We start from the raw sequence: 13,056 nt of genomic DNA on the forward strand, positions 1-13,056 counted from the left end.
AAGAGATGGAACAGAGAATCTCTAACACTAAAGACACAATAGAGAAAACAGATTCGTCAGTCAAAGAAAACACTAAAGACAAAAAAGTCGTAACACAAAACACCTAAAAAATTTGGGAAAAGACCAAACCTAAGAATAATAGGGATAGAAGAAGGAGAATACCAAAATCTTTATATATAGAAATAGATAATATAAAACTTAATGGATAAGCTGAAAGAAACTTAGAGGTTTAATCTAAACCTCTGTACATAACTATTAAATATTTACTAGCAGCCTGGAGAGATGGCTCAGCAGTTAAGAGCATTTGCTGATCTTACAGAGGATCCAGGTCAGTTCCCAGTTGGTGGCTCACAATCACCTGTAACTCTAGATTCAGGGGATCTGACACCCTCTTATGGCCACCACAAACACTGTGTGCACATGGTGTACATAATTAGAATAAGAGCAAGCACTTATTCACATAAAATAAAAACAAATCTTTAAAAAAAAAATCTGTTAACATCTGCAGTTAACATCTACTCATGTTTCTGATCTTACCACATGAAGCTATTCTCAATGTGGCTCTTAGGAAGAACCCTAAGTGGTTTCTATACTAACACAAATACTCAGACCAGCAAAAATGATCAAATATTAACATAATTTCATAATATATCACTGTTGGTTATTTGGACACAAGGAATGCTTTGGCAAATTTTTTCAGGATATTTATATCAGAAACTATGTATACAGAATGCCCACTCAAATGTCATGATGCTATTTTGAAGCCAAGAAACAGATGATTATCAAAAGAAAGATTACACTGTGACAGTCAGATTCCAAGAGAGTCCCAAAGAACCTTAGCTCCTTATATTTCCACCTTTAACCTGTCCTCTCTCACAGTAACAGGGACAATGTGTGCACCATCACAAACTACAGAAATGACAAGAGTATGGGGCTGGATTCAGGGCTCAGTGGTTAGCACCAGCTGCTCTTTCAGAGGACCTAGGTTTTACTCCAAACATCTACTTTGTGGTTCAAAATGGTCTGTAACTCCAGTTCCAAGGTATCAGACACTGTCTTCTGGCCTCCAAGGCACAGCACACATGTGATGCAGACACATGCATAAAAAAACACTCATACACAGAAACAAATAAATAAATATAAATGTTTAAAATGGAGGGAAAAAAGAACTAGCAAAGTGAGACTTCTGAGGCGAGGTCAGGGAGAATGTGGTTCTGCCTTGTTTTCCTTTGGATTCCTCATGTTGGGTAAAGCAAACTGTCGTTCTGAGAATGTCCTCACCAGATCACATGGTGAACAGTGCCTCCTGCCAAAGTCCAACAGTGACTTGCCAGGGATGTGAGTGAGCCATCTCTGGAGAAGACCCTCGAGATAACTGAAGACCAGGAGCTTGAGAACCAGACGCACCCAAGAGAAACCACTCCCAACTCCTAAGGAAACTCTTAAGAGAATACCTGCTGGGAATGTAGCTCAGCAAAGAGTGTCTGGCATGCACCAAGTCCTGACTTTTGTCTCCAGCACCACACAAAACAGGGCATACCAAATTCAAGGTAAACCTGGGTTACATGACACTCTTTATCAAAACAAACACCAGATCATTTACTATTGTTTTATGTCACTCTAGAGGTGACATAGGCAGTAGTAGGTTATACAGTAGCATACCCAGTAGTAAGGAAATAATTCAGTTTATAAGACTAGATAAACAAAACAACTGCAAAATTACATGACCATTGCAGAGATATGATATCATCAGTAATTTTTATGCAGCAACAGAAGTCCCAAAGAAAGAATTAAGTACTTGTAGCAAGATGGTACTGAAGGTCAAGGTGCTTGCCACAAAGCGCCTGACAATCAGATTTTGATTCCCTGTGTGTGTGTGTGTGTGTGTGTGTGTGTGTGTGTGTGTGTTCCCAACTACTTGGAAGCAGGAAGCCTAAGGACAGAAGCACAAGGCCAGCTTGAGTGGCATCATAAGATTCTGATACAGACAAAAAAACCAAAAGATGGGGGTCCCTTCTAGACCACCTCACTACATCTTTTCTTAAGTCTTTGATTACAAGTTCTGGGTCCTGTGAGGACCTGTGACACTGGAATACTGGAAGGTGCCCCTAAGTGACACAAGGACTCAGTGACCTAGAAAAGGCATCCCTACTCCATCATGTATGGTTTTAAATCTGACAAGCCCAGCTTCTGGCAACAAAAACCCAACTGAGCATGTGCTTCTTATTTCTGTTCTTATATACACTTTGAAGCTTCATCTACACACTTAGAGAGGCTCTGATAATGTGTCAAGCCGAACTTCACACCAGTCAGAGTTAAGAACAACAAAAGGCATTTGGATTCCAACAACAAACACAGCCACAGGAAAAACCAATAAACTATTTGCAAATATTCTTTATGCAGAAAATGTCACAATGTTTGCAGCCTTTAAAGGCTCCTGTAACTATTTTCACATGTCAGCCAGATGACACAGTCCTTCATGTGCCAAGAATTTGACTGAATTAAAAAAAAAACTCAAATTGCCACAATGTGTACAAAATCAATAAAGGTTCATATTTAGCTGCAAAAGGGTACACACAATATATGTAACTCACAGACCTACATAAATACTAACAAGAAAAAATGTCAATTGTTTTTTTCTTTTTATGTGTATGTGCACGTGGAAGCTGGCAGACAATCTCATGTGTGTCACCCTCCCCCAGGCTTTCCACCTCTTTTGAGACACTGTCCTGCAGCTCACCCATTAGACTAGAATGGTGATTAGAAATCCTGTCTCCAAGCCTAACACCATGCCTAATGTTTTTATACAGGTTCTGGGAATCAAACTCAGATCCTGAAGTACTTTAGCAATTGAGTCCAGCCACTAACTTACTTTTTAAAAGCTAATCAGATGGTAGCCAGGTATGGTGGCACAGGCCTGTTATCTCACCACGAAGGGAGGCAGAAGCAAGAGGATTCAGAGTCTGAAATCAACCTGAGCTACAAAGCTCTGCCCTGCTTCAAAAGGAAACAAAAAATAAAAACATCAGCTGCCCTTACATTTAAATAGCTTTAGCTTATAAATTACTTTTACTTGGGCTGGAGAGATAGCTCAAAGGTTAAGAACACTGGCTGTTCTTTCAGAGGTTTTGAGTTCAATTCCCAGCAACCACATGGTGGCTCACAGCCATCTGTAATAAGATCTGGTGCCCTCTTCTGGCTTGCAGGCATACATGCAGGCAGAATACTGTGTAATAAATAAATTAATCTGATAAAAATTACTTTTACTTATATACATATTATAGCTGACATTAAGGTCCTTAGTTTAGGTATTGGAACTTTAAGTCTAGAATATCAAAAGCTCTCTACTAGCCAGATGTAGTGACACATACCAGAGGCAGGAGGAGCTCTGTGAGTCCGAGGACAGCCTGGTCTACAAGGTGAGTTCTAGGACAGTCAGGGCTGCTACACAAAGAAACACTACCCCTGAATATATAAGTAGATAGATAGACAGATTGAGAAAGAGAGAGAGAGATATGGACAAATGAATGAATGAATGAATGCAAGTGTGTGTGTGTGTGTGTGTGTGTGTGTGTGTGTGTGTGTACACACGCATGTATGTATGTATGTATGCCTCTATCAATGCCAGTTAACAAAAATAAGTGAACTGGCCTTGTGTGTAAGACCTGCGCACTGGGGGTTGGGAATTTAGTTCAGTGGTAGAGCGCTTGCCTAGCAAGCACAAGGCCCTGGGTTCGGTCCTCAGCTCCAAAAAAAAAAAAAAAAAAAAAAAAAAACAAAAACAAAAAAAAAAAAAAGGAAAAATGGGAAAAAACAAATCTTGATTCTTTTTCCATCATTTTTCCTGATAGTTTCATACATGTATATAAAATTTTTCAGTCATTTTGGCTTTGTTTTTGTTTTTTGAGGCAGGATCTTACTATGTTACCTCACCTGGAACTTGCTATGTATACCAGGCTGGCCTCTAAAAAAGATAAAAGATCCACCTGCCTCTGCCTTCCCAGTGCTTTGATTAAAGGCGTGTGCCACCATGCCCAACACATTTAATTTCTTTAAAAGAAAGACTCCATTTTTTTAAACATAAAGTCTCATGTAGCGTAGGCTAGACTCCAAGTCATCTATGTAACCAAGAATGATCGTGAACTCTTGATCCTTCTTTGCCTCCAATTCTCAAGTGTTAAGGATTATAAGCATGTACCATCACATCAGGTTTATTCCGTATTAGGGATCAAACCCAAGGCTTGCTGCATGCTAGTCAAGAACTCTGCCAACTGAACTATATCCCCAGCCCTGTGGTCTCAATTTTTAAACACGGGTGAGGGTGGAGGGCTACAACCATTTAAATAATATTCTGTAAGTTACATAACCCTCAAAGGCTGCTCTTCTCCAAAGGTGGCATTAACTGCTCATCCTGGGTCACCCTGTTTGTTACTGACGCTCAGCCCTTATTTACAGACAAGAAACCATTCTACCTAAAACCAAGGCTGAAATGAAGATATGGGCAACAGATCGGCAAACAAGAATCACACATGCTCAAAGGGTCAAAGTTAATACCACTCAGCCAGTATCCTAGGGGCCACAGTGTCTGGGTGCTTACTAGAATGCACAGAAAGCCTTGTGAGCTGGGAGCAACGAGTGCCTCCACCCTGGCACTGCTGAGGTACTGTGCAGCTTCTGCCTGTATGCCTGGCTGCTATGTTTACAGTTGCCTGGTTGTTCTCTCTGCCTTTTTTAATACCCAAGAAGGAGGTTTACCCAGGAGTGTTTACAGAGCCTGTTACCATCCCATCTGGTTCCACCCCTATGGTCTCCAATGCACCATCTGCACTGCTGGCTGAACTGCAACCTGACCCTCAGCCTCCACCTATCTTGTCCAATCCCTCTGCCCTACAGCCACCTTAACTGGGTACTCAGAGTCCAAAATAATGAAATCCCTTGAAAAGTAGACCAGAGGGTCCAAAAGTCCACCACTAAATAAAGTCCTAAAAGTTCTTAGTTTGACTGCTAAGGCAATCTCAGACTGTGGGATTCTATTCACAGACTGCTAAACTAATATTCTCAGGAATTAATTAGAACCACAATTTTCCATATGAATGCTTATAAGGTAAATTATTTTAAAGACTGTAAGAACCATGTAAAAAAAATATGGTGACAAATATTTACCAGGAATATTTACCTACAAGTTATCACAATTAGTTCTTCCAGAGTAATTTATTAACCATGGAGGAGAACAAATTTAAAAGCTACAGGGTAAGTAGTCAGCTATGTCATGGAGTCTACACTTGGAGGCTTTGAATTTATTTTTTACAGAGAAAAATATTAGAATAGCCGGGAGGTGGTGGCCCAGGCCTTTAATCTCAGCACTCAGGAGGCAAAAGCAAGAGGATCTCTGTGAGTTCAAAGCCAGCCTGGTCTACAAAGTAAGATCCAGGACAGCCAGGACTGCACAACACAATGAAACCCTGTATTGAAAAGCCAACACATAAACAAAAAGAAGCCTTGCCCTCAGAAGTATATGTAACCTAGGAGATGACATAGCCTGTAGAAAAGCTGTACAGGAGGATGTAACCACAAACAATAACAAGACAGAACGGTAACTGTTTTTTATTTAAAAAGCAGATTTAAAGACAGTAAGATAGCTCAGTGGGTAAAGGAGCTTGCCACCAAGGCTGACAATCTCAGCTTGATCCCTGGGTTCTGGGTGGTAAAAGAAGAAAACTAGGGGCTGGAGAGATGGCTCAGAGGTTAAGAGCACTGACTGTTCTTCCAGAGGTCCTGAGTTCAATTCCCAGCACCCACATGGTGGCTCACAACCATCTGTAATGAGATCTGGCACCCTCTTCTGTGTACATAATAAATAAATAAGTCTTTAAAAAAGAAAAAAGGGAAAATGCTATTCACTTTGCCTTTTCCTTAGGAAATTTGGCTTCCAACTGACCAAAGAGTCTTAGATGGATGAAGGTTTTTAAAAAGATTAAAAAAAAAAAAAGTATTGCTGTGTACAAATGTGTGTGTGTCTTTATATGTGTATGTGTGCTTGTGTGTATATATGTGTGTGCATGTGCAAGCAAGTGTTTATGTGTTTGTATATGTATACATATGTATGTGCCTGTATATGTGCCTATGTGTGCAAATGTATATATTATGTGTATATGTATTATCCACATGAGTGTGTGAGTATACACCTGTATAGTAGACTATTATTTTAAGATGTGTTATTTTTGTTTATGTTGCATTTGTTTAACTCTGTGAAGCTGTGGTCTAACAAAGAACTGAATGGTCAATACTGAGGCAGGAGAAAGGATAGGTGGGGCTGGCAGGCAGAATATACAGAGGGAGAAATCTGGGAGGAAGAAGAAGAAAGAGATCTAGGAGCCAGAGAAGGAGGACTCCAGGGGCCAGCCATCCAGCTACACAGAGTAAGAGTAAGCCTCCATGTATGATTTATTTGGGAGCTAGGTGGAGGGCCCCTTAAAAGAATAAAATACTGGGGCTGGAGAGATGGCTCAGAGGTAAGAGCACTGGCTGCTCTTCCAGAGATCCTGAGTTCAACTCCCAGCTACCACAGGGTAATGAGATCTGGTGCCCTCTTCTGGCCTGTAGTCATACATGCTGTATACATAATAAATAAATCTTTTTTTAAAAAAAGAATAAAATACCAACAACACCACACCTGTGCACATATATGCAGAGGACAGAGGAAGACATCATGTGTCCTCCTGTATTGCTCTCTAACTTACTCCCTTGAGACAAGGTCTCTCACTAAACAGGAAGCTCATTTGTCTCCATTTCTCCATGTCAGGGCTATCTACAGGCACATTATTGGCACAGGCAGTTATGCTCAGTTTGTTTATATGGGTACTGAAGATACGAATGCAAATCCTCAGTAAGCATTTTTATCTACTGCTCCATCTCCCCAGTTCTTCTTTGTTCTGTTTCTTTTTGTTAGTTGTTGATTTTCTTCCCTGCAGTGCTGGGGATGGAACTCGGGGTCCCTTGCATGCTACACTGAGCTGGAAAATTCTTTCCATATTTTTGGTTTTGTTTCAACATTACTGCTCAAGCTTTATTACCTCCAAATTTTAACAACTCTAGAAAAAGTTATCAAGACTTCAGTTCATAGGGGTTAGCACTCATCTCTACAGTACTTTAACCAGAGAACTAAATTGACTTTAAGCAAAAGAGGCCTTTGAGCACTGAGGTGTTTTATCTTCTGAAGTGCCTTTATCACATGTCAACACTCTTTCCTTCTATGAATAACTTTCTTTTCTTGGAAGTCTTTCTCTTGCTTCCCCACCAAGCATTATAACCACTCCAAGCTCCCCTATTTGCCCACCCACCATGGCCTCAAAGGCACCTGTCACAGCCACACACTAATCCTCCCACAAACTAGCTTTTATCTGAGCAGAGTAATAAACTCGGTGAATATCCAAATCTATCCAGCTTTCCCTAGCAAATTCTTAACCATGGAATCAGCATTGACATGCAAGAGTAAACCTCTCAGAAGAATTCTAAAACCAGATATATTAACTATGAAAACATAAAAATAAACCAGGCCTGTGTGCCCATACAGGTTGCTAATACAAGCATTAGCAAAGTCAACGGTGCATCAAATTGTGATCAAATCCATCAAGACATTGTCCATAAATACAAGATGTTATCTTTTTCTCTGTTGAAAAATACCAACCATGTACAACTTGATGGTAGAACACCTTAGATACTGGAGACCCTGTGTATAATCAGAAGAACTACCAAATAAATACAAGAATGAGGGTTGGGGATTTAGCTCAGTGGTAGAGTGCTTGCCAGGCAAGCACAAGGCCCTGGGTTCAATCCTCAGCTTAAAAAAAAAAAAAAAAAAAAAAAAAAAAAAAAAAAAGCCAGGTTTGGTGGCTCACACCTTTAATCCCAGTACTCAGGGAGGCTTGGACAGGAAAGAATCCCTGTAAATTCAAGGACAGCCTGATCTACAGAGTGAGTTTCAGGACAGCCAGGACTGCTACACAGAGAAACCCTGTTTCGAAAAACTAAAATGAAACCAAAACAAAAATAAAAGCCCATCATAGCAAGAACAGCTTCATGTTTATAAAATTATCCAGTACTTTCCGAACCATTTTTCTGAGAGATTCTCCACCCTGAAATTACAGCAGCTGGCTCCACATAGCATGGCCATTAGTACTTTATCTGACAGTGGACAAGAGATCAATCCAGAGGCAACTTTGGTTGAGAATTCATGAGCAAGGGCCCTGTTCCTGAGGTGGAACTGCCCTGGCCACTTGGACAATATATAGGGAAGACCCCACAAACACTTTAGAAGTTTTGCTGTCACACCAAGGACTGATTCTTCAGGTTGCCATTAATGTTTCACGAACTCTGATAACACTAATTTGTGTCACTTTCTCTGTAAAGGTGTCATTTAGTCAAGGCTCTCCTCCCCAGATAAGCTGACCAAATAACGGAACAAAAACTCATAGTTAAGGTATCCACCTACCAAGCCATGAAGATGGCTCAGTAGATAGAGGTGCTTACCACTTGAGTTCAATCCCTAGGACCTGCATGGTAGAAAGAAAGAACCGACTCCAGCAAGATGTCTTCTGACCTCTACACATGTGCAATGGCACATATGCTCAATTGCTCTCTCTAGCACACAGTCAGTCACTCTCACTCTCTCTCTCTCTCTCTCTCTCTCTCTCACACACACACACACACACACTCTCTCTCTCTCTCTCTCTCTCTCTTTCTCTCTTTAAAAATGGCTAATTTTGCTACATGAATTTTTTATCTGCAAAGTCTTCATAATAATAAAGTTTTAGTTATTGAGAGAGAGAAAGAAGCAGGGAATCTTTATGAGTTTGAGTCTAGTCTATATAGTGAATTCCAGGCCAGACAGGGCTACACAGTAAGACTCTGTCTCAAAAAGAAAGAGGTTATTTTATTTTTAATTATGCATATATACATGTGCATGCAGGCCAAAAGAGGATGTTGGTCCCCTTGAGCATGGGTTCTAGACTCAAAATCTGGTCCTCTGCAAGAGCAACAAGCTCTTTTTCTGGCCTTTCTTTTTCTTTTTGCTTTGGTTTAAGGACTTGCTGCCACCACAAGAAACACCAAGAGATAAGAACAACCCAGCTTGGGGCTGGAGAGATGGTTCAGTGGTTAAGAGCACTGGCTGCCCTTCCAGGACCTGAGTTCAATTCCCAGCAACCACATGTCAGCTCACAACTATCTGTAGCTCTAGTTCCAAGGTATCCAACACCCTTACACAGATATGCTTGCAGACAAAATACCAATACACGTGAAATAAAAATAAATAAATAGGTGGGCAGTTGGCGTAGGTGCACACCTTTAATCCCAGCACTCAAGAGGCAGAGGCTGAGTTTAAGGCCAGCTTGGTCTACAGAGTGAGTCCCAGGACAGCCAGGGCAACAGAGAAACCCTGTCTCAAAACAAAACAAAATAAAAACCAAACAATAAATAAAGAAAAGCAAATACTAAACAAACAACTCGGCTGAAGAATTCAGACTTCAACAGACACGATCCACCTCCTGCATCTTATACCTTCAAGGATGAAGGTACTAAAACTTGAAGTTTCCTCTGAAACATTTCTCTCCAATACTTTTCCCAAGAAAAGACAATAAACTGAAAGACCTAAGCAGCTAGTAACAAGACACACTAAATATCTAAAAGAAGTCAAATTTTGAGGTGCAATTTCAACTAGCTCCACAATTTTTTTGACCCAATCTTTGTAAACTGCAGAATACCAAACTGTGTAACAGGAGATAATTTTAAAGGAGTGTGAGGTAGTATAAAGTTGGGCAGCCCAGTGAAAAAGAGATACCTAGCCTGAGAAAAGGGCTGAGATGCAAGCAAACAAACCTATCAAAGCAATAGCTCGATTAAGAGTGCTTGCTGCCTTGCTGCACAATCACAAGGCCCTGAGTTCAGATCCCAGCATTCAGGCAATACACAGTGTGTGTGTGTGTGTGTGTGTGTGTGTGTGTGTGTGTGTGTGTATGCAAAATGCCTGATCTAACGCCCCACAGTGTGCATAAAGCTACACACACATACATGCTCATACACTCACAGAGAAATGGTCTCACAAATAAGTAAGTCCTTAAGGGGGGCTAAGGGGGGAAGAGGTAACTGGAGAGATGGCTCAGCATGTAGGGGTACTTGTCACCAAGCTTGACAACCTGAAACCCACAAGGTTTTTCTCTGAAAGAGAGAAACAATTCCTGAAAGCCATCTTCTAGTGCGCGCGCACGCGCGCACACACACACACACACACACACACAAAATCTACATCGGAACTGACCCCAGTAAAATGACTTCACAACTCTCTAAATGGTTCATGAATTAATAAAAGCAGCTATGAGAACATTACTCATTAACCTTAAAGGCTAAAAGATATCAACTTTTTCATTGTAATCAGTTAAAAAAAAACTTTAATAAAAAAATTTTTGACATTCTAGGTTCACAGTAAAACTGAGTAGACAGAAACTCATACACACTCCCCAGCAACATGAGCAAAAGTCTTCTTGAGGTGAACGGTTTTCAAAAAGCAAACCAACACATCCCTTCTGGAAACAAACCAAGACAGTATCTTAGGAAAGAGTAGTTTCAAAATACCAACCCCGATTGCAAAGCAGCAGAGTTGTGTACACTGACCAATCTTCAAACCCAGCAACACTTACCATGTAACACCCAACAAGGAAGGCGGCATTTGCTTGTTTTCTCTGATCAGTGCCGGTAAAATGTATAATTTTCTTCCTCAGCATTGTAATGGACTACAGCAAAACAAACTGTTGTTAGTTTTCTTGACCACTTCAAGTTCTCTAAAATTCTATTTTGTGACAAATTCTACATCTCACATGCATACGCGTCTAGATATCAGAACCTCTAGAATAACACTGATGCCCTGAAATATCAGATGCCTTCCATGAGACATATTGTGACATTATAGTGACTTAAAATTAAAGGCAGGAAGGGAAATGTGAATAGCTATATTCCTAAAGACGGGCCAACCTCCTGGTTGTTTCAGAAAGCTGTGGACAGAGCTAAGAACTCTCAACACTAAGAACAGAAACTGATGAATCCATAGTCTATGGGGACTAAAGTTCTCCCTGAAGGCCACTGTCCTCAACAGTGCCATGTTTGTCTAATGAGACATAAGATTATGGCATTAGGGCTGGAGTGATGGCTCAGAGGTTAAGAGCACCGATTGCCCTTCCAGAGGTTCTGAGTTCAATTCCCAGCAACCACATGGTGGCTCACAACCATCTGTAATGAGATCTGGTGCCCTCTTCTGGTCATACATGCTGTATATATAATAAATAAATAAATCTTAAAAAAATAATAAAATAAAAGATTATGGCATTATTCACAACTAGTGACATAGGTAGAAAACTGAATAAATGTCCCAATGTGAAAAATCATCAACAAAGATAACAGGAGATATAAGAAGCTGGAAAGGTTGGCTGTAGAATCCCTCCTGTTTGCTTGAGACAGAGTCTCACTATTAGCCCTGGCTGGCCTGAGCTCATTATGTAGACCAGGCTGGCCTTGAAGTCACAGTGACACCCCTGTCTCCTAATTGCTAGGATTAAAGGCATTAACCAACAAGCCTGATCTATTTGCTTTCTAAAAAATCTCCAATCCTGCTTTTGAAGAAGGTCTGGATTTGATTCCCAGCACCCACACGGTAGTTCATGTCTGTCTGTAACTCCAGGTCCAGGGGATCCAATACTCCTCTGATACCCAAGGGCACTGTACATACATACATGAAAAATACTCATACATATTTTTAAAAAGCCAGTAAGTTAAAAGGATATATACAGAACAAAGATAATCCATGAGCCAGAAACTGAATGGCCTCTTCTTAATTATGAAAATTAAGTGTACAGTGGGGAATCTGTGTGTTTCTCTATGTATGTTATACTTCAACAGGAAGTTAAAAAGAAAAAGAAGCCATGATCACCCAGCACTGCCCCAGTGGCACTTCACTAAAGGGAAATGCATCAAGGCTGGAACAGAGTATGTTCAGCTCAATTTGAAGGCACTGCATGTTCCAGTGTCTCTGCCATCAATGTGTACTACTTTTCCTTTAGTGATTCACATGGACTGAGAGACCTAAATCAATGAAAAATAAAAACAAAACCTAACCAGCCACTGGCAGTGCAGGCACCCTCTTCACCCAAGGCACTCTGAATCTCACTAGCTATACGGGCAGTGAGGTTTCAGACAGGCTGATGTTCAACTTTTCAGCAAGTCATTAGAAAGGAATGCACTCATTTCTGGTGACACAAAGAATGAAAGCCTCTAACAGGCTAGGCATGAAGGTGCATGCACAGGTGCACACACACATAGACTTATTCTTTCAAAACTAAAGCAAAGAAACAATAGTTGAGAGGAGAGGAGAGGAGAGGAGAGGAGAAGGAATTATATTTAGTCTCTTGGCCTATGGGAACAAGACAGCCACTGACAAGTGGAAAGGGGAGAGGGACCCAAAGATAGAGGCCACAGATGTTTACTCTGCTATTTAAGAGGGCCTGGGAAGAAGTCTACTCTCGTGTCTAAGTGAACATAGTTGACGCTGTGGAGGGGAAATAACTCCCTTACTCATAAACTTGTAATGATGTTAAGCAAAAATAAATACTATTTGTTTTGCATCAATAAGTTTTTGTTTGTCTTTAATTGCTGCTAACAAATTCAGTATTTTCTACTTGATAGTTTATGACAACTAGTTACTTTTTAAAACTTGAGACATGGTCTCACTATGTAGTCCTTGCTGTGTGAAACTCACTATGAAGCTCAGACTGGTCAAAACTTGCAGAGATTGACCTGCCTCTGCCTCCCAAGTGCTGAGATCAAAGGCATATACCATCACGCCCAGCTAGTTACTCCTTAAGTGTCTGAACAGTAATTCAAAGTTTCTAAATAAAGAAATGTGTTTGTGTTCACACTGTGTGTTCTCAGTGAAGCAGCATCAAGGACACAACAATGACCCTCAGTTCTCTCACTTCAGATGTATAAAGGGTCCAAGCTGAAGAGTAACTC

General features: G+C 40.6%; 1 protein-coding gene across 13 annotated transcripts in view; it reads right to left on the bottom strand.

The window, feature by feature from the left end:
- The window catches only part of Cdc14b (cell division cycle 14B), a 90,064-nt gene that overhangs the window by 39,010 nt on the left and 37,998 nt on the right, over nt 1-13,056 (bottom strand). For all 13 annotated transcript variants that reach the window (XM_036187169.1, XM_036187166.1, XM_036187175.1 and 10 more), the window contains one exon: nt 10,695-10,787. In XM_036187169.1, the coding sequence (XP_036043062.1) occupies nt 10,695-10,787 (93 nt within the window). The remainder of the gene's footprint in view (nt 1-10,694; nt 10,788-13,056) is intronic.

The sequence above is a fragment of the Onychomys torridus genome, chromosome 5 (genome assembly GCF_903995425.1).
Source record: "Onychomys torridus chromosome 5, mOncTor1.1, whole genome shotgun sequence".
In the NCBI taxonomy this organism is placed as follows: Eukaryota; Metazoa; Chordata; class Mammalia; order Rodentia; family Cricetidae; genus Onychomys; species Onychomys torridus.